The sequence below is a fragment of the Mastacembelus armatus genome, chromosome 13, assembly GCF_900324485.2.
Source record: "Mastacembelus armatus chromosome 13, fMasArm1.2, whole genome shotgun sequence".
Lineage (NCBI taxonomy): Eukaryota > Metazoa > Chordata > Actinopteri > Synbranchiformes > Mastacembelidae > Mastacembelus > Mastacembelus armatus.
This window is the reverse complement of record NC_046645.1, coordinates 16,631,756-16,654,746: the sequence shown is the minus strand read 5'-3', so window position 1 is coordinate 16,654,746 and position 22,991 is coordinate 16,631,756. Positions and strand designations below refer to the sequence as shown.

The 22,991-nt window shown below is 38.5% G+C and overlaps 1 protein-coding gene across 1 annotated transcript in view; it reads right to left on the bottom strand.

The window, feature by feature from the left end:
• Positions 1-11,219: 11,219 nt before the first annotated feature.
• Positions 11,220-22,991, bottom strand: part of brip1 (BRCA1 interacting helicase 1) — a 46,977-nt gene continuing 35,205 nt past the window's right edge. The window contains 6 exon segments of the mRNA XM_026299194.1: positions 11,220-11,791; positions 11,793-12,286; positions 13,832-14,146; positions 14,282-14,364; positions 14,459-14,571; positions 22,776-22,897. Of these exon segments, the coding sequence (XP_026154979.1) occupies positions 11,561-11,791; positions 11,793-12,286; positions 13,832-14,146; positions 14,282-14,364; positions 14,459-14,571; positions 22,776-22,897 (1,358 nt within the window). The 3' untranslated portion in view covers positions 11,220-11,560.

Here is a 22,991-nt window from a genome sequence, read left to right as displayed (position 1 = left end):
ATCCACAACTCGAACCCAAGTACCGTTAACAAATGAGAAGCAAATGTTTCCCAGGGCAGATTTATGAGACATCGTCATTTAAGGTAACACAAACTATGCAGTTCACTAAAACATATGGCAACTAAGAACAGGAAGAGGTTTGAAACAATGCCCTACTAATCAAGCTGTCACATTGTAGAGCTGTCCCATGATGGTTTGATTTTACTGTGAGGATATCATGGACTCTTAGACTGTATAATTTTTTTTTGTTCAGAGGTCACATTAACATGCAAGACTGACTTTTTGAATGACATGCAATACACACATCTTCAAAAGAAATGAGTATATGATCCTCAGGATCTTTCTGTGAAGTACTCACATGTTCCAATCTGAGAAATATTTTAATATCTAATACCGGAAAAGCTTAAAGTTATGCTGCCACTGTCTTTGTAACTGCTACCTTCTGCAAAAAGGAGACAGTCCTCACAAACTCCCACAGTAGATAAGAATACTGGCTTGGACCACAGCATAAGTGGGCGTGTCCAGAGCGGTGGCTGGCTGAACTTGGCTGACGGGATGGATGTAGGTTGGACACTGAAGCTTAGCTAGACTCATAACAGTTGGCATATACCAGGTATAAGTTCTACAATGGTTTAGCAGCCATGTCAACATAAGGGTATATGTATTTCAAGTCTATTCAATGTAAAAACACTAGAGTTAGCTTGATACTGATGTGGTAGTATTTTATTACAGTAGTTAGATACCATAATACTCTGTTTATGGCTAAGATTATCTCTAATTTGTAATAATGTTGGCCATTACCTGCTGACTTGGTTGCTTAAAAATACAACACGGTGATAGAAGGTGATCTTGCTACACCTGTCTATATGTTGTCAGGGGGAGGGTCTGGCTGAAAGGATGTGTCGACTACAGGCGTGGGAGACTGTTGTTCCTTTTCTGTTTTCTATCAGAAGACTCAGCTTTCCCCTACCAATGGTTTTGTAATGTTTTTATGTAATAGTACAGTGAAAAAGGTGATGCTGATGCTAAAACCTAGAGCAGATCAATGATATTGACTGGTTTATGTGACAGAATGGAACTTTGTATTATAATTATTATTTTCTACCTGTTCACAATTTGAATTTGTAAAATCAGTTGTTGAAACTAATGTGATTTTCATAAACTGAAGCACAGATTCATAAAAGCACACTCTCTAAAACAAACACCTTTAAAATATGGATGAACACATGAATGTAAAAAGTGATGTACATCTAGACAACTACTAAAAAAACATCTCCATAATACGTCTGTGAAGTCATCCAGGTGACGTTATCTAGAAGCTGAGTCATGGAAATTCTTGCTGGCCCCTACCAGCACCTACAAGAAAAATGTGATTGTTTAAAACACCTGGAAATGGACAATACCATTGGTCAGCAGCATAAACTCAGTAACATATCACATTGCTCAACACCTTGAGACCATCTTAGCACCACTGGTAGGTCACACAGACCACCACATCTGGAACTCAAGAGGAATTTGCCTCCAAAGTCAGACATCTAAACTGGATACAGATGAAACAATGGTATCCTTTGACGTTACATCCCTCTTCACTAGCATCACCACCACCGATGTCCTAACATCTGTAAGAAGACTGAAAGAGGACAGCACCCCCTGTGCTACGAGCAGCCTCAATCCAGACCAAATTGAACACCATGTACTTCACATTCAGAGGTGAATTTTACAGACAAAAACACAGCTGTGTCATGGGCCCCTCTGGGTCACCCATCAAAGCCGTATATGGAAGAAGTGGAGAAGAAAGCTCTCAGCTCTTTCACAGGGATGGCACCGACCCACTGGTTCAGAAATGTAGATGACACCTTGGTGAAAATCAAGACCCAGGAAGTTCTTGGCCTTCACAGATCACATCAATGCAGTAGATGCACACATCAAATTCACCAGAGAGAACACCAAAGAGAACAGGTTGGCCTTTTTGGACTCTGAGCTAATCATTGGATCTGATGGCAATCTGGAAACCCACACACACAGACAAATACCTGCTATTTGACTTATAACACCCACTGCAACACAAACTAGGAGCCATCAGGACACTGCACCGTAGAGCGAGAAACATTCCCACCTCTTTGGAAGCCAAGAGAAAGAAGGACCTTCATTTAAAGACAGCCCTAAAAACCTGTGGCTAGCTAAATTGGGCTTTCAATAAGGCAACATCCACATCAGGCACAAAGACAAGTGAACAAGCTGAGACTTGAGATCCACAGAGGAAAAACCTGGCCATTCCCAATGTAGCGGGTGTGTCAGAGGCTTAAACAGAGTTTTGGGAAATATCAGATACCAGTTCACTTCAAACCCACCAACACACTGAGTTCACACTGGTTCACCCTAAAGACACCTAAACAAAACAGGAGCAATGTAGTGTATGCCGTCCAGTGTAAGGAAGAATGCTCAGAACTCTACATTGGAGAAACCAAACAACTACCTAACAGGATGATGGTCCAGCACAGGAGGAGCAGCTCCTCAGGACCAGGTCAGCTGCGCACCTCCATTTAAAGGAAGCAGGATACTTATTTGAAGACATGGATTCTGTTTGTGGATCAGAAGGATTATGAGTCTACCATTAGATCTAATGATCCTCATCTGAGCTCACTTCTGTTGTTTACCTAATGAGCCTATTTAGGTCAGGTGTGAAGTGAAACCAACCTGGGGAATAAATTTGAAATCTCTAACCAACTTCCTCTTAGATTGAAGAAGCCACTTGGATGAGTGGTAAAATGTTTTGAAACATTTTGAAATCTCCATAATAGTACACACAGAATTCAAGTAGTTTAATGGATCAGAGGTTCTTATCCCTTTCAGTATTCTACTATAAACAGGTTAAGGTTGCATAAATAGGTAATCACAGTCTTTAATACTCTCCTACTGAGACACTACTGCAACATGCACAACTAAAAAGGCATCAGGCCTTTAGCTGACAAATGGTTGCCACAATCACACTTATAGTATTAACCAGCTTATAGTGTAAGAACACTAAGATGAGCCCAAACAACGGATGTCTATATCAAGATTACTCAATTTACAAAGCCACATAGGTAGATTAGGTGTCTAATTCCACTGACCCTCTGAAATAAATATTGGTTTATTATCCAAAGAGCTCTAAACCTATGACTCAAGCCAAGTTCTAACAGCTGCTCCTGTAGACAGATTGCTAAAGACCCTCTACCACCAGATGATATAGTCAAGCAATCCTTATCAAGCTACAAATGATTAAGGAAATCAATTTCATTAGCTATTCACTCCGAGCACCACACTAACCAAAGCTATTCCATGAAAAAGAGAGAATTCTATAATAAAACACAAAATTTGGCAGCCAAAATATAGATATTTGTTTTTTGTTTTTTTTTTACTCCAAATTCACTTGCATGTTCTATGACAAGCAATGGAATGTACCATATTGTATGTGGTGTCATTAAGCAGGTGGTTTTCTCAACATTATACCAATTAATTTTTATACATATATACAGCTGATAAATAATTACAAGCTACATTCTGTAATTTTGAAATCATAACAAATTCTATTTTACAATACAACCTCCAAAACAAGATTAAAGGTTTATCCAATTTGTGTCGGTGTAAGAGACCACAGGTTAATTTTGAATAGTATAGATATAACTGTCTTTCATATACACAAGCACTATGTATTTTCTACTTTATATTGTCGAACGTTTTTTGCAACTGTAGAAATTCTTATAAAATATTCAATACTTCTTTTTGGGTAAAGCATTTATACAGATATTTGGTATATAATACTGCTCATTCTGTAAAAGATCAAGGGGGGCTGGAGCCAATCCAGGGGGGTCCACTGTGGACAGATCACCAGTCTATCACAAGACTGACACACCAAGACAGGCAAATACTCACTCTCACATTCACACCTACGGGCAATTTAGATTCACCCACTAACCTGCATGTGTCTGGGGGAAGCTTGTCCCTGGGGAATAATTCATTATGTGGTACAAATAAATCACTCATATGAACATAACCACCTTTGAGATATCTACTGGAACATGAAAATTACTTTTTATTAAAGGTTGCACTATCAGAGCTCACAACCCTACAATTTCTGAGTGTGTCATAGCCCATGACAAAAGTGTTGGGTTATGAAGTCAGGTGTTAACCTGACTTCATATCTTTCCAGTCTGTACCAGTATCTTACCAGTATCTTACCAGTCTGTATGAAGTTATGAAGTCAGGTGTTAACCTGACTTCATAACTTCATTTAGGTGTCTGCAACTGACTCCAAATCTCTATGTGTAATATGATGGCTGTAAAATTCATAATTGAACAACAGGAACTTGAAACACCTTGTGCAAAAAAAAAAAAAAAAAAAAAAAAAAAACGTGAACCAAAGGGGGGGTAGAGATGTGTTGGGCCACTGGGCTTAGTCAGATTCACACTGTGATCCAGATGGCCAAAATGTTGAGACTATTTAAAAAAAACAAGCCCATTACCTAAACCTAATGTCTGATGGAAGTATTTACTGAAATCCAAAATTATAACACAAGACAAAGAAGAAGAGTCACAGATCTGGGCTTAGCTCACAGTAATGTTTAACTATTTTGGACATTTTAGCCATAAAACAGGTCATGACACGCCACTGTGGACCAATAATATTTCATAGCCTACAAATTATTACTTCTCCTGACTTGGCAACTGTTCTATGGAAAAATAAAATTGACAGATTTTAAAAGGTGATTTTTTGGTATTTTTGTGGGGGACAAAACGTGACAATAACAATTTAAAAAACTATGGTCAAAATGACATTTTGTTTAACAATAAACCTTGATATTAATGTTTAGTATTATAACCACAACATTTTTAGCAATTGGAAACAAGTTTTTAACTGGGACAACATCATGAAATAGTACATTGTCTTAGTTGCTCATTGATTAAAACTAAAACCATTTGTTTTGTCAGAATTGAACCATGATGATTAAATAACTTAGATTTGAAAGTAACAGAGTTTGGAAAGTTTAACCTGAATTTACCAGTCAGTCAGGGTTCAATCAGGGTTCATCTTTTTAATCTGCCAGATCACAGAAGAATCTTAGTGTTTGACATTAAAAATCTGCTGGAACAAAGGACTGTACAGCTACCATATTCCCAGCAACTATACCAGTAATTATGCAATTAGAAAGAGTCACGATTATTTAAACAGTCGTCACAAGGGAAAAAAATACAATGATAAAGGTTCAATAAAAAGCTAAACAACATCATTTATTTTTTTTATAAGTGTTTTATATAAAAATGTAAAAGTGTTTAATTTTTTCTAGTTTTCAACGTAAATGAACTAGAAAAAACTCCACTATGTGAAGAAATCTTTGTGAATTACCATAAATACTGTACTACTCGTCTGCTCCATAGATAAGTAGTAGAAGTGGCAGTACAGTATATTATACATGTAATAAAAATAAATTTATAAACTTTGAATTTTGGTTTTCAGCATATATATATATATATATATATACACACACACACACACATTCAAGACATTTTCACACCAAGAGAAACATGGACACATGCCTTTAACAGATATAATGTAGCACAAGTTACGAAATCCTTAAGAAAAGCAGCTTAAGGATTTATAAATCAATAGGGCCACTCCTGGAAGCTGTGATACTTTGTACTGCGTCTCTGTTCTGTTACCACCACAAGTCAGCTTATGGAGGGGTGGGGGGAGTGGTTATTGATTGAAATACGCCTCCTGACACAGCAGGCATCCAAATTGTAGAAGATAGGAGTTCATAAACAACAAATACACCCTAATAAATCTACAGTGTATCTACAGTATACTACTGCAACTGCCTAGAACTGAATAAGTTGGATCACTGATGGATCACCGAGGGTACTATGATTATACAACACCACTGTGTAGACAGAACTCAGGATGTCACCGCCATCTGTCAAAATGTCACGTTTAAATGTGAGTCCCGCTCTGGCAAGTTGCTCAGCATCTCTCATCACTTCTGTGGAGAGTAGGATAAGTACTGGGTAGGGCCATGTTTAACATCAGCAAAGACAAGTTTTAAAATCCTCTTTGGAAAGAGTGCAACTGGCAGACTTCCTTTGTTTTAAAGAACATTACTCCATATTTTATTTTGTATCTACAAATCCCATGAAAAGCCCAACATCAGCAATGAATATGTCCTACTAAGAACTGCGTGTGTACTGTATATCAAAGTATCTTCTACATCTGTACCATAGAGCGCCACATCAGTGAGCCACACTATTGGGTTCATCAATTTTCCAGAACACACACCCTGCAGTCTATTTTGACTTAGTGCACCAATATTGTTCTATTCCATGACTCAAAATAATTCCCAACAAATGCAGTGTTTACTCATGATTGATGAGGAGTTTTCAAATATTACCAATGGCCTTGAAGCTGAGAGCAAAAAAAAATTCTGAGATAGACTGACACATTTTTTTTTCCCCATGGGATTTGCTGACAAAAGCCATTTGCCATCCTTCTTCATCCATCACTGTTTCAAAACCAACATGACAGGAGCTGGTTGAGTTTGTTACAGCACCATAAATCATCAACCAGGAGCATTTAGCAACATTACTGAATGCAAACACCCTAGGTGCCAGAACTGGTGTCACATTCAGGTTCGCTTAAATGACGTGTTAAGCCCTTTCAGCAATAGGAAAGAATCTGGACCTCATTTGCATTCTTTAGTCAGTCTTTAGTCAGTTTCAGTATAACCAATAAAATGACTACTGTGTTGACAAGAGCTGCTTATACATACCTGAATCCTTTTTGAAAATGCATACTTTATGTATTTTGTGGCCCAAAATGAAACAATTGTAGTAAAAAACTCAGATAAATCCTTTTGTCTGCTTGAAAGAGAAATATTATTTTCATCTCTGCATCTACTGGCCAGAGCATGTCTTAATATTTCTACATTAGAACATGGTAGCTTGCCTTGTATTATTAAGAAATAGAAAGTTGACACATTGTGATATTCAAATGACGATAAATACCGATATATGCCACAGAAAAACACTTTGTGTAGTAATTTTGTCTTTCAGACAAGGTAGAACAATCAGCGCTGTTAACGGTAGATTTGGATTCTACCATAACTACTGTGACAAATAGTTAAGATTCAGAGTGGCACAGTGGTACAGATGTTAGCACTGTCTCCTCAAAGCAAGAGGTCTCTGGGTTTGTGGCTGCTCGCCTGCAGGAGTACTACAACTAACATTCATGTTATCTGGTGACATTAAATTTCCCATAGGTGTGAATGTAAGTGCATGAATTGTCTCTGTGTTAGACCTGTGATAAGATATATTTATCTATCTATACAGACAGATAGATAGATAGATACATATAGACAGACACACACACAAAAATACCATGCCGTGGATTAAGCATGTGTTTGCCAGCAAATGGGTAAACATTCATTCATTGTCTTTGTAACTTCTACCTCATACATCGGTGAGCAACTTTAGGTGATGTCACAAATACACATTATATTTACTTCCAGTAAGAACTTTTTCCTAAAAATGATCTGAAATGTCTGATCATGACACACACTGTCTGACACACTGGTGATGGCTTTCAAGGGAGGAAATAACATTATACTCACTTCCTGTTGCAAAGTCTCTAAACCTGTAAATACAAGAGGATGCAAATGATATTTAGTTTAGCTGGTAACAGAATGGCTGATATGCTACACACTGGCTTTGGCATTTTGTTGCTACAGGACTAAATCTGTCTTTCCTCAGAAAATCAACAAATCCATCCATCCATCATCTCTACCTGCTTATTCCTAACCAGGGTCACGGGGATCTGTTGGAGTCTATCCTAGCTCTCTTTGGATGAAAGGCAGGGGTGGACAGGTTCTCAGAAAATCTAGATGTTCAAATTTGCAAACAGCATATTGGAGCACACCTGAAAAATCAACTCTGAAAATTGAATTAACACCAAAATGAAGCTCCTTCACTTTGGGTAATGGCATGTCTCATATTATTTGCCTGTGGTAAATAAATAAACGTTTTTCTAAGAAATCACCATATGCCACAGGAAGTAGTTCCTTTTCACACATAGAACAGTAGAGTCCTAACACGAACAGTTGGCGTACAGATGAAAATGGCAGCATGAAAATTTCTGACCGCAGTTCAGAAAAACATCTTTGGCAAGTTACTCAAAATTTCTCTTTAACAGCTATTCTGAGAAACCCAGGTTTTTATCTATACCTTTTGGGTTTTGGTTTTGGTGTTCACAGGATGTGAAACGTGGTGTTATGACTCATTACCATCCACAGTGTGTGTGCATTTGTGTCTGACAGAGAAAACTTGAAAACTATCACTGGAGGTGCATGTACAGCACTGATCTGTTCAAACATTTATTGCCTTTTCTTTGGCCTTTACGCCTGAAGGTCTTCACATAAATTCTAAAAATCAAAAGCAAATGAAAAATAAAACTAGTAAACTCAAGTGCAGGTCATCATAGATCACCTATGATAACCTGCACTTGATTAGTCATACACCAAAAGCAAGAGTTCACTATGATTTGCTGAAAGTGAAGCCAACCTGCTCATGGCCCTCAGCAACGACACTGAACTGACATTTACCTTTAGAAGTCTTGTTTCATCTGTATGCTCTTTTTTTTCCATATTCTGTTTTCCATAGTGTTTAAGAGAAGCACACATATTTTCGAAAGTGTTGAAAGGCTGAAATAATTACTGGTTGACTGTTGACTTTTGTGGGTTAAAGCAAGAAATGCAGGCTTTGAGTAAGAATGGCTACATTTCAGGCAACGACAGAATTTCAATACACTATGAGCACCAGAAAACTGCCTTAAAATTGCAAACCCATAGGCTCACTAGGTGAGCTAAGCAAATCAGGTGAGGGTCGTTGGATCTAAAGGTGGACTCATTCTGATTCCCCAACTGTCTGCAGAGTCTGTCCTTCCTGGGAAACATTTGATATGCTCCTTAATTTGCTGGGAACAGATAAAAAGGTAGCCTGGCAAATCACCTGATTTGCTTAGCTCACCTAGTGAGCCTATGGGACTAGAGGTGGAGTGAAACCAACCTGGGAGATAAATTTGGAGGTTTCAGTCCAGCCTTTCTCAGACTGATGAAGCCACTTGGATAGGTGACGAAACGTTTCAGGCTGAAAAAATTGAAAGTCCAGTTGCCATGACTCAGCCTCTAGATAGCCTTCCCTGGACGACTGAGAATCTTCACAGATTTATTTTAAGGTGTTCTCAGCCGGTTGGCAGGAAGTCCAATTGTTTTCCTGGACCTCTGTCAAATGCTGTGCTTGATAAGCATTCTGTTGAACTCCATCTATTATTGAGTTATATACTCGTACTTTGTCAGCTCTGGTTCTGGATGATATGCACTTCAAATGCAGGGTCAGTACCTTGAACTCATGATCTGCTCTGGACTTGTCTATCCTCTGGCTGCTCCTGGTCTTAATCTATTGAAAATGGGCTCTCTCTACTGTCTTAACTTCATTGCCTGCACCTGTCAGTTCAAATCAAGTCACATCAGGGTTCGCAAAATCTGGTAGCCCGACATCTGATTGTCAGACAGGCAGGGTGGTGATACACTGCAAAAACTGATAGCCTGAATGGGTATCCGATAGTCTGATGGGCAGGGTGGGGATAAATTTTGGTAGCCCGAATGGAAGACACAATATCCCCAGGATGTCAGGCTAGTGATTTTGCGAGCTCTGCAAATTATTAGCAAATAAATGCTAAAAAGATTGATTGATCTTTAGATTTTTTTTTTTTCTCCCTAAATTATTTAAAGTATATTTTTCTCATTCGCTATAGCCACTTCTCATTTTTTCCAGGTGGCTGTTCTATTTCACCAATGTGGGTTACAATTACTATTACAACACAAGAATTACAACAGTAGTGATGCCAATTTTTCCAGGACTACTATAAAAATTTTTCAAAAGTTTGTATTTCACTCTAAAGTTTTAATTAGTCACTTTAGTGTTGACCATTTCCAAAGCCAGAATTTAATGGAGAGGTTTTTCTGTTATATTTGGAACATGTAATTTTGGCTAAGGCTGGTGTATTTTTAGATAGAAATGTTTTCTTAGTGTAGCTTTAATGATGTCGGGTTGGGCAAAGGCTGAATTAGTCTAATGGGAAAAATGCAGCCATTGACATCCATTACTGAACCTTTCAGTAATGTAGGTTCACTATTAAGTGCTTTTAACACGCATTCACTGGCGTCTCCCTGCTCTACGTTTTGATGATGTTAACAAGTGGTCATGCACAATTTCATATTTAAGGGTCTTGGGGAGGCAGCTGATGAGCAAAGAAAGGCTTTAATGGAACACTTGTCAACTCTGCTCTGTGCAAATCATACATATGTGAGGTTTGCACTGTAACGAGACACACCACATCAGTGTAATCATGTTTAATATCCGTTTTCTGTCTCCCTCTAACTTACCCTGTTTGATGATTCTGCATTTCGCAGTGGTTTGATTAAATGGCCTCAACTCCTCAGACTCAAGCAAATATTGGCATTAAATTACTGATTACACATACATAATGTACTGTCCATGCATATTATAGGTCAGAAAAAAAGCACTTTTCTTTAATGAATAAAGGACAAAAGACAAGGTTAAGGCCAGTGAATTATTTCATGAAATGTTGGTAGGACTTTTTGTGCGAAGTTGCTAAATTATTATCCTGTAGATTGCTAAATTATTAGGTTCATTCTGGTAAAACAAATTCAGACCTGCAATAATATTCCAAATTCCTAATATGTTCAGTTTTTGTGTAAACTACTTTATAGGTGTTGAACTAACTCATAATTTATTTATTACTTCTTCCAACAACTGGATTATTAAGAAACATGTCAGTGGGGTTATACTGCAACATAAAGTTTAAAGGAAAAACATAAACATAGATGAAACTGACATTTAATTTTATTGTATATCAATGCCTGTACTGAAGGTATAACAAAATCCATGTGCATCCATAGACCAATGCCACTGACTTTTACAGTGCATAATTAACTAAAATCTCGGGTTTAGGTTAAATCAGGCATGTCTAATGCATCCACATTTCTCACCCTTCATCTACAAAAACACATCATTAAAATAGGACTAAATGACAAAAAAAAGCTGAAAATGTACTTGGCTTTTTTAATGATTTGTTAAATTGCAATCAGCAGTGCAATTTCAACAATTGATTTTTTTTTTTTTTTACTTTAACTGAGAATAAGGCCCTTAACGGCCTTAATCTGATGCTCTGCCATATTACTTAGGAAGCTGATTTGAGATGTGAGCTTGCTTGATTGAAACCTCATCATTTACTGTATACACAGTAGCAGTGTGTGGGTTAGTTTCCTGAGGCAGCTTTAACATATTACTTCTACAGCATGTAGTGTGAGACTTAATGCTTTAGAAACAAATATGAAAGGGATGTAACAACGACATTAATTAAATATGGCATTTTACATTGCACAATCTCTGATGGGAAACATTTGCCCCCTTAATGTGCACTGAACACACTATATGTAAGAAATTCAGCTTAGTTCACAATATTTTGTGTACCTGTTGGAGTGGGAGGACATTTCTGCTTGGGTCTGGACAGCCTGAAAGGCCTAGTGCCTGCCTGCCTGTTCTGGCTATTCACCTGCTCCTCCTCCTCCTCACCTTGTTTCTGTCTTCTCTTTTCTTCTTTCTGTCCCTGTGACAGCTCTCTGCTCTCATTACTGACTGAAACAGCACTCTGTCCATCAAAGGCTTGCCCTTGTGGTATGCCCTTGTCCTTTGGACTGCTCAGACCCAAAATGTTCTTCTGACAGCAGAGCAGAACCGTCTGCCTGGTTCTGTGTGAATGGGTGAGGTGACTCTTCTTTGCATGGGCTGAGTTGGTCTCCTTCACCCTCAAAAAGATCTGGAGTAAAGAAGATCGTCTGGTCCTCATCACCTGCATCTTCATCTGGATTGTCCATTGATGGTGATTCACTTTCACAGATGGGAAAGGTAGTTAGTGTAGAAGGCCCCAGGGCCATATTGCGTAGCTCCATTTCGTTTTCACTTGGCACTGCAGCTCCTTGCTTAAAAGAAGACACATCAGTCTTCTCTTGTGGCTCAGAATCTTTTGTTTCCAGGTGTCTGCTGGAATCACTGGGTGTTTTTGGCTTCTTGGTTCTGATGGGGCTGGAGATGGATTGCTGGTTCAGAGGCTGAACATTCCTCGTTTTATGTGAGAGTGGCTCTGCTTCAGGACTGTGCATCGTCCTAAATCTTCCTGCATAAAGGAAAGAAAATACAGAGGGCAATTGTGAACCTTAAATGAGCATATAACTTGTGCATCTATCTATCTATACCCACACACACATCAATATAAGTAGATAGATAGATAAGATTAGGTAGATTGATTGATAGATAGATATGTGGACTCATAAAGACCCTTTTAAATATCACCATCAAATCAGACTAGGCTTTTTATGAAGGAAGATATAAACACAGCCTTACGCTCAGTATAACCCAAACAAAGGTCAAGAGGATTTAATTAAAAGCAACAGTCCAACATCTGCTCATCAACTCGCTCCAGCGCCACTCAGGCACGCGAAAGACCTTACAGTAATAAGGCAAGCCACTCAACTGATCCCACAACCCCCACCCCCATATAAGAGAGGAGGGAGGGCTCTACTACTGTCCTTCTACCACCCTTAACCACAACACCAGGTTCAACTGGGCTCAATCTTGTCTTGAACCCCAAAGACAATAGGCATTTGCCAAACCAGTGTGCAAATATGTCACCTCAACATATTTTCTTGTGGTAATGTCAGGCTCATAAATCCTTAAGCATAAAAATGGGACTTTTGGTTTTTTTTTTAAATTGTGGACAAAATGATTCCTACATTATGGATACACAAACCTGACTCTGTCAAACATTTAATACGGGATATATTGTAAACTATTGAGCCTGCATGTCTATTTGGAAGACATTTCTTTAAGAGTAATTGCAACAGTGAGCTGACAAAGCTCTGTCAACATTCCACTGTAACTGCTGAATTAATCTACTTGTTTCTGTATCAGTCGTTTAGAAGTTTCTGTTCTGTTTAAACCGTTACAAAGTAAAATAGTTTACAAGCAAATTACTACTAATTAGTAATATATGAACTGCATTTAAGTTGTGTGTGTGTCAAATATCTATTTTGTGTTCTGCAAATCTTTTATTGCTCAACAACATTAAGTCAATTTTTAATTGTTACAGTGGTGGCCACAGGTATCAACTAGTTTACAAGATGTGAACAGAGCACAGACATTACTGTCTTTTAATATGCTGACAAGAGGCACTACTTCATTTTGTGCAGACCCCCATAGGATTCATGCACACCACAACACTCAGTCTTACCATGCTCTGCACCTGCACAAGCAAATGGGTATGGAATGTATAATATAATAATAATATATAACAGCATTCACTTCATGAATTGTGCCAGTTTTCTTGTTCGTACAGTTTGTATACACACAAGGCCCCAGGTCTTAAAGATCCACTACTTCAGCAGAAAAATGGCTTTAAGTGTGAGAGATACCGACATGATAGTTGTCCTTTCATTTTCTTTGCTAACAATAAGAAAATACAGAATATTAATAAATGTCCTAAAAATGCAGAATATTTAAAGTTAAAATTCTCATCCTAAAATCAAGAATGACATTATTAGACTAGCTTTAATAAGAACAGTATGGATCAGTTTCACGAATAAATAATAAATAAAATAATATTGCAATGTTCTCTAGAGCCTTGGCTAAAAATTTTGCAGCACCTTTTTCTAAATGATCTTACCTGTTTCATTTTGTTCTGATTCCAGTTGTGCACGTGAAAAAGAAGGGCAGGTTGAGGAGCTTGTGACCTGCTGGGGCTCAACCAGGTTTATATATGAATGAGGTGTCTGAGGTTGTGAGGCCTTGGGCTGACTCTGTCCCTCTACAGTTACAGGCAAGTGACAATTTGATGATGAAACAGTAGAGCAAGGGGTCTGGCTGTCTGCAGGGGCCACATGCACCTTCTGTTGCCCTTGAGTGAATGCTACTAGAGACTGCATGGCATTGCTGAAGGTGTTGTGATGCTGGACAAGCTGGCGGACCCATTTAGACAGGCCTGAAATTGTGAAGACACATATATCAGATAAGCTCTTCTAAAATTCTTATGATGGATAACTATTGCCATCTAGTGTTCAACTTGAGAGGCTGTGCAGTTAAATGTTCATGCACTGAAAAAAAAAATAGCCATTACCTGTGATGTACTTATTTGGGTTATTCCTATAACGATCATCCACTAGAATTAAAGCACCCCAGTCATTCCTGTGGCGAATACACCTGTAAAATTAAATTTGAAGGTTTAAGTAAAAAGAGGGAAAAAGTAAATGCAGTAAAAAAGTAATATTGCAGAGGTTGTAGAGAACAGATTTACCTCCCCAGGGCCTGGTTTAGAGCTCTGTAGGCCTGAATCTCATACCAACAACGGCCTGGGAGAAGACCCCGGGCCTTGCAGTGCTGGTCATTGTATCTCATCTTCAGTTCCACCTGAAACCACAGACCAATTGTTAAATGATTATCTTATACATTGTGGCACATTGTTGAACATATTTTGTTGCATCAATAATAAATAAAATACAAAGGAAAAGAGTTTTAAACACTTTACATACAGTGCATTCAGAAAGTAGTCACACTCCCCTTCACTGTTTTCAATTTTGTTATGTTGCAACCTGATACTACAAGTGTTTAAATTCATTTTTTCCTCACTCAGTGTCACATAACGACAAAGTGAAAACAAAATTTTAGGAATGTTTGAAAATTTATTTACAACAAACTGCAAGATGTTTTGCCATTTTTCTTACTGTTAATATTATTACTTCATTATTTGTAAAATGTTTATGTATAATAAAATTGAGGGTCCTTCTTAGGCTTTTAATGCATATTGTATTTCTCGATGAATGAGGTAAGGAAAGCAGCAAATGATTGCTATTAGAGTAAGCATAATATTTTATAAATCTGCTAATTACAGATAAACCTTCAACTCAGGGCTTCCCAAAGTTTCTGTCTTCCTCTGTCCTGCATGTGGCAAAATGTCCAAAAACCTCAAGATGGACATTTTTACAGAAGATACAAGCAAGCATACTACACTAAAAACTGCTTTGGAAAAAAACAGCCAACGCAGTGTGGCAACAATTGAGAAGAAGAAGAAGAAGTACTTTACTAATCCCCAAGAGGAAATTCAATTGTTACATTCTAATTTAAAGTTATTAAATTTAATATTATTTAAATTATAGTAATTAATAAAGTAATAAACTTGTATGTAGAAAAGTAATAAAGAAGGAGAGTTTTATACATGGAAAACTAATTAGATTAATATAGAATTTAAAGGGGCAAATACTACTTAGGGCATTAAGTGGTAACGTATTACCTGTCCTCACAAATAGATGTACTCTGAAAGGGGAACAAAGGGGCTAAGTAGAGCGGCGTAGGCGTGGGTAGACAAGGTTGTCAAGGCGATATGAACCATTCCTACATAAAAAAGCCAGGAAAGCATCCATCCATTTGCATCTGTCGTTGCTGATTTTAGTGCTAACCTTTCAGAATTGACAAGTGAAAAGTTCATCTGGTGTCTGATGGGATGCCATGCAGGGCAGGCTGCTGAACGGGGCTCTAACTACTTTTGACAGGTACCGTGTGTTTGCCCTGAGCCACCAAACACAAGGCCGTGGCAGGTACAGCCTGTTCCCTTACCCACATCACGTAATGCCACTGTGGCCTGTCTGGGCTTGTGTACATAAACAAACAAGGAGAGTCACAGGAAATCCTAAATGTCACCCCAAAGTTGGACTATGACTAATCACATCTCACCTAGGAAGCATGCAAACCACTCAGCAACACCTGCTATCAGAGAAACCATAAACAATGAAACTGATAGAGCTTTATATTTTGTATAATGCAGGCATAGGCTTGTCAGTGAAGTTAAAATGATGGGTTTTAGTTGCCAAAATACAAGTGTTGCAGGCTGTCAGTGGGAGGTTACTTATATAGCTATGTCACAAGAAGTCTTCTAAATACTGCTGACTTCGTGGTGAGATGTTTGCTTATGTATGAGACACCAGATCAGTTAAAGAATCCACTTCTAAACCCATAGCTTGAACAGAAAGGCCACTAGCCTCGAGCCAGTGGTGTCATCTAAATCCAATCACAGTGTATTTCAGCGTTCAAGTCATCACATCCCTGGTCTGTACAATGTCATCATCCAATCTAACATGACAGGTTGCATATGTGAAAAAGCCAATTCTGGCTGCTAGCAAATTTCACAAATGTGCAAGAAACCACAAGCTAGAAGGGATTAGTTAAAATGTCAAGAGATCACTCGCTTGCTTTGGCCTTGTCCTCTACAGCTACCTGTTCATCCCTAAAAACATATATTTGACCACTAGGCATGATTCACAGCTGAGTGCATCTGTTTGAGCTACATTTCATGCAGGCTGTGTGTGAGTGTATGCGCGTCAATGTCAGTGTGCACGCCCCTGGCAGTCTGGGACATCTTGTGCCTGTCACTGAGATTGCTGAGCGCCTCATCTGCCACATGTGGCTGAGATGACAGCTGAGTGCCTCATCTTGAAGACAGAGTCCACATGCGTGTGTGTGTGTGTACATACACACTCACAAGGGCATCAGACTATCACACTACTTCCCAATATACTCAGGGATTGGCTCACACCAAGTCTACACCCAGAAGCATTTCAAATATTAAGGCATTATATTATTTTGTGATAGACCTTTGGCTTCTTCTGCTAATTAATAAATAGCTTTTTATTTTCCAAACAAATGGACTGTAATATTAAAACATTTAAGAATAGTAATTATGTCTATGTTTTGGATCATCAAAAAACAAAGACATTTTTCTAAAGTTGTCCAGTGGCGCTGACAACAATATAAGGGGTGTTCGTGTATGATATAGCATTCCTTTAGTGACTAATGATAAAGCCATATGTACAGCGTCTTGAATGTGTCTGGGACATACATCACCCGCTCTTCTGCATGATTCCCATGAACTCTTCAACATTCCTGAGAAATCGCTCTACCCATCCAAGGCCTTTTTGCAACATGCTTGCAGGCCTGAGAATTAAAATGTTCTTGTGGTTGTCTTTAATCAAGGGCAGCAGCAAAAAGGTTGTTAAGCCCTCCATTAACCCAAAAGAGATGCCTTATCAGTTGTAAGTGTCTTTTTATTGCTTGTTAGACCACTTATTTGACTCACTCGCACAGGGCTGCCTGTTCACCGTAAAACGTGCCATTGGAAAAACTCAATATAAAGGTTATACCACCTTTTGCAAGGCTTTTTTAAGTTCTAACTTTGATCTTTATCACAATAACACAACAGACCAGTAAAATGCCATGCTATGTGCTTAAGCTGTAGCATCTAAGAGTTATGCCTGTCTGGGAATGCAGGCCATGTAGGCATTCAGGGTGCTGGAGTAGTTTAAATGGAGAGGCTCTGGGCTTACGCCAGTGCGGTGCTGCCACATGAGCAGGGAACAGAATGAAGTTAATATGCCTGGGTCCATGTGTGCTCTTAAGAGAATGTGTACGGTAGCACTAGTACATCAGAGTTACAATGTAAAAATACAGTGGGTACGGAAAGTATTCAGACCCCTTTAAATTTTTCACTCTTTGTGTCATTGCAGCCATTTGCCAAAATCAAAAAAGTTCATTTTATTTCTCATTAATGTACACTCAGCGCCCCATCTTGACAGAAAAAAACAGAAATGTAGAAATTTTTGCAAATTTATTAAAAAAGAAAAACTGAAATATCACATGGTCATAAGTATTCAGACCCTGTGCTCAGTATTGAGTAGAAGCACCCTTAGTACAGCCATGAGTCATCTTGGGAATGATGCAACAAGTGTCTCACACCTGGATTTGGGGATCCTCTGCCATTCTTCCTTGCAGATCCTCTCCAGTTCTTTCAGGTTGGATGGTAAACGTTGGTGGACAGCCATTTTCAGGTCTCTCCAGAGATGCTCAATTGGGTTTAGGTCAGGGCTCTGGTGGGGCAGTCAAGAACGGTCACAGAGTTGTTCCGAAGCCACTCCTTTGTTATTTTAGCTATGTGCTTAGGGTCATTGTCCTGTTGAAAGGTGAACCTTTGGCCCAGTCTGAGGTCCTGAGCACTCGAAGAGGTTTTCTTCCAGGATATCTCTGTACTTGGCCGCATTCATCTTTCCTTCAATTGCAACCAGTCGTCCTGTCCCTGCAGCTGAAAAACACCCCCACAACATGATGCTCCCACCACCATGTTTCACTGTAGGGATTGTATTGGGCAGGTGATGAGCAGTGCCTGGTTTTCTCCACACATACCGCTTAGAATTAAGGCCAAAAAGTTCAATCTTGGTCTCATCAGACTAGAGAATCTTATTTCTCATAGTCTGGGAGTCCTTCACGTGTTTTTTGACAAACTCTATGCGGGCTTTCATGTGTCTTGCACTGAGGAGAGGCTTCCGTCGGGCCACTCTGCCATAAAGCCCCGACTGGTGGAGGGCTGCAGTGATAGTTGACTCTGTGGAACTTTCTCCCATCTCCCTACTGCATCTCTGGAGCTCAGCCACAGTGATCTTTGGGTTCTTCTTTACCTCTCTCACCAAGGCTCTTCTCCCACGATTGCTCAGTTTGGCTGGACGGCCAGGTCTAGGAAGAGTTCTGGTCGTCCCAAACTTTTTCCATTTGAGGATTATGGAGGCCACTGTGCTCTTAGGAACCTTGAGTGCTGCAGAAATTCTTTTGTAACCTTGGCCAGATCTGTGCCTTGCCACAATTCTGTCTCTGAGCTCCTTGGGCAGTTCCTTTGACCTCATGATTCTCATTTGCTCTGACATGCACTGTGAGCTGTAAGGTCTTATATAGACAGGTGTGTGCCTTTCCTAATCAAGTCCAATCAGTTTAATTAAACACAGCTGGACTCCAATGAAGGAGCAGAACCATCTCAAGGAGGATCAGAAGAAATGGACAGCATGTGAGTTTCATATGAGTGTCACTGCAAAGGGTCTGAATACTTATGACCATGTGATATTTCAGTTTTTCTTTTTTAATAAATTTGCAAAAATTTCTGTATTTCTGGTTTTTTCTGTCAAGATGGGGTGCTGAGTGTACATTAATGAGAAATAAAATGAACTTTTTTGATTTTGGCAAATGGCTGCAATGACACAAAGAGTGAAAAATTTAAAGGGGTCTGAATACTTTCCGTACCCACTGTATGTCACGCATGTGTGCTGGCTTGTTTCAGTGTGAAGCATGTGGTGTAAAATATGATAATATCATGCATGTTTGCAGGTGCAAATTTGTAAAGTAAACCCTACCACACTAACAGCCTTACTGGTGTTTTTTTTTTTAAAGTTAATGTAAGGTTTTTCACTGTGTATTAAAGCAAAAGGTCCATCACTCTGCCTGAAATTTGAACTGTTAAACCAAAATGATAATTACACAAGTTACATCAGGATTACTTTGATTTAGGAGAGTATGTAACATTGACATTGATCATACTGTGCATTCACTGTAATAAATCGGAACACCATGACAGTCAGCAGCAACAAGTTCATAATGAAAGAAAAGCAATAAATGGCTCCATCACTCACGGTGAGGATGGGGCTGTGTTGGGAAAAACTCAAGTGGAGGGGCATAAGCTAGCTGCCCTTGGCTAAGTAATCTTATGACCACTTTTGTTACATTATCGGGAAACCCTTTAATTGTAATCCTGAGGTTTTTAGGCAGACCTCCAAAAATCTATAGGTATCAAAAACTGTATCAGTTTCAGTTTTGTGGCCCTTACACAAAGATATGGTCTTAAATGGTCACCCATTCACACAGATAGTCACACACACACACACACACACACACACACACACACACACCAGTGGAACATCCACTGGGGCAACTGAAGTTCTGTGTAGTATAATGCAGTATAATAAAAATCCTTCTGTACTATAACCTGCAACTAAACCAGTGACCAAATAAACAGATAGCAACGAACACTGCAAACATCAGCAGAGTACATGATCAGAGTTGCATAACATTACAAGAAATAATTTTTTTTTTTTTTTTTAAAAAAGACTGCTTGGCAACTACTTTAGTAACATTTTGCAGTTGCAACAATATCAAAAAACAAAAAAACAACACACACTTGGAAGAATAAGGAATCACGTATCATGACGATGGTGACCAAGAGTCTACGCTAAATCATGAAGTCCTGTTTCAGCAGTAAAACACCATCACATTTAATAGTAATGAGTATTCAGGTACCGTATTGCAATCACAGAAAGAGTTGCACGTATGTTTAATATAACATCACGCTCAAACCGTGTTTTTTACCTTCTCAAATGTTTTTTTCACATTCATGCTCCACCCAAAGATTTTGTTGGAAATGCAGTACAAAGTTAAAGTGTCATCCATCCATTAACTGCCTCACTGAACAAAATTGCAGCAGCAATAGCTCCTTGCAAGTGAGGCTATGATGGAAACAGTGTGACACGGGCAGCATGGCTCATGTAGGTTTGTTCTCCAGAGCTCTCTACTCTGCTGCTGACTGTCCAACAACATCTTAACTAGGATACAGTGGATAGCAATATTCCACTTTTTTAATAATCGATTAATCAGTCCTGGTGACCTGTCCAGGGTGTACCCCTGCCTTCCACCCGAGAGAGAGCTGGGATAGGCTCCAGCAGATCCCCGTGACCCTGAGCCAGGAAAAGCAGGTATAGAAAATGGATGGATGGATTAATCAGTCAATTAGGGCTTCAAACTTTTATTTTTTTATGTAGAGAAGTCTGTTTTCAACGTCTTACTGTCAAAGTATTAAACAGCAAGTTTGCTGCTACACATGTAATAAAGAAAAAAAAAAAAAAGAGCTCTAATTTTTAATATGTGATGCCATTTGAACAGATTTTACTGGCCAGCAGCAGACAGACCCTTGGGAGCATCAGGACAGTTCGTGGTGATAACACAGCAGCAGGATACGTTGACGGACTTTCAGAATGCTTGTCACAGCGTTGCTTGCCAACACACATAACAACCATTGTGCAGAGTAATAGTCCCCCTGCTTGTCCACCAATATAATTCGCATTTACAGAGTGACCTGAACCAATGTTTCAGTCCACCCCTTGTATGAGCTCCATTTTGTCTCCCGTTGTGTGCTGCACGTGTTAAAAAGCACAACTCCAGGATGTGCTTGTCATGACATTGTAGGGAGTTTATATGTGAAAACAGAAACATTTAATCCACACCAAGTCTGATTTGCGACAGACAAAAGGACAGCACTGTGGGTGTAAGATAAGATAACATAAGATAACTTTATTCATCTCCAAAGGGTAATTCAGATAGTAAATAATAATTAATAGAAAATTCTAATTAAAATTAAAAACACAGATGATGAACAAAGTCATTAAAATTTTGATCTTGCAGGCAAAACATGAGATTCATGTAGACTGACATAGGAGACACTGGTTCCTTGGTAGTAAATCTTTAAATATATTTAAAGAATATACACTTTGTTGTTTTTTTTTTGTTGTTTTTTTTAAATTGCCAGCGATTTCCTCAGAGTACTGTATTTTTAGTAAAGATATTTTAGATTAAGGTATTTGTTGACATGTTGAGGTTGACACCAAATGTGTATTGATCCAAAGCTGTACTAGTAGAATAGTACAGTATTTATTGCACTTTATTTACATGGATTTGATAGTCATTGTTCATTTTATTATTATTTATTACTGTAATAGATTAAACAATGGGAATTTAAATATTTTTAATAGAATTTGTGAAAATCTAAGAACTTTAGCATGACCTTTTTGTGGCATTCTTCATTTACTTGTATCTAAAATGCACTGCTAATACAAAAAAAAATAAATAAAAAAATAAACAAATAATAATAAAGAAATTGAATTAAAAAAGGAGATGTAATGCCCTAAAAGCTGACAGATGTGAAACTGACCGCTTTGGCTAAGGTGAACTGGTCTGGGATGCTTCAATCACCCACATCTTGCCACACTGACAGTAAGTTAGTTAGACCTTTGTGGTGCTTTGACAGGAGGATGTGGTGGAGTAAAAGGGATGAGAGGTAGGAGGCGGGGGAAGGGATTCAAACTTAAAGGTCAACTTTATCTGTTAAGGACAGAGGAGAGACAGCAACATTGCTTTGGGAATTTTTTTTTTTTTTTTTTCATGGATCACCAAAAAAGGGTGCCTCCTATTTGTGTGGGTTTGTGTGCGCGAGTGAAATATATGTATGTTGAAATATATTTTTTAGTCTGCATGGCATGTAAAATATTATAGTCAAAAACAATAAAGCAGCGAGCATCTTATAGATGCTTTCTTTGGCATGGTAAGTTTTAACAAGATGGAGATTCACAGTCACCAGCATCATAATTTTTATCTGCAAACTTGCATATACTATAATTCCTTTACCGCTCTGCTATTGCATTTGTACAGATCATTCCTTTGCATCTGCTGGTTTGCACCTCTAAACATACAAAACATAACTGATCTACATTTCACTTGTAACAGAAACTACCTCCTCTTTTGGCAAAAAATGTTCAAAGAATTGCTATTTCAGATTTCAACACAATCATAAGATGTATCTGAAAACATTTCATATCTTGGGGAATTAGAGCTCTTATAGTAAACGTATATACCTAAAGCATTCGATAGACTATTCTACCAGCCAGTTTTAGCCAGCTTAATCAAATTCACAGTTTTACCTGTAGGTCTTTGATGTTTGGGAAGGGAATTCCAATGGTGACCACAGCCCTGGCATTGTCATCTGTGAAGTCTAGTCCTTCACTCACTTTACCCCTACATACAGCCATCAGCAGTGCACCATCTATAAAAAAAAAGGGGTCACATATGATATATATGAACACACTAAGAGGTTATATACAACACAACTCTCAACACTTGATTGTTAATTGTTCTAT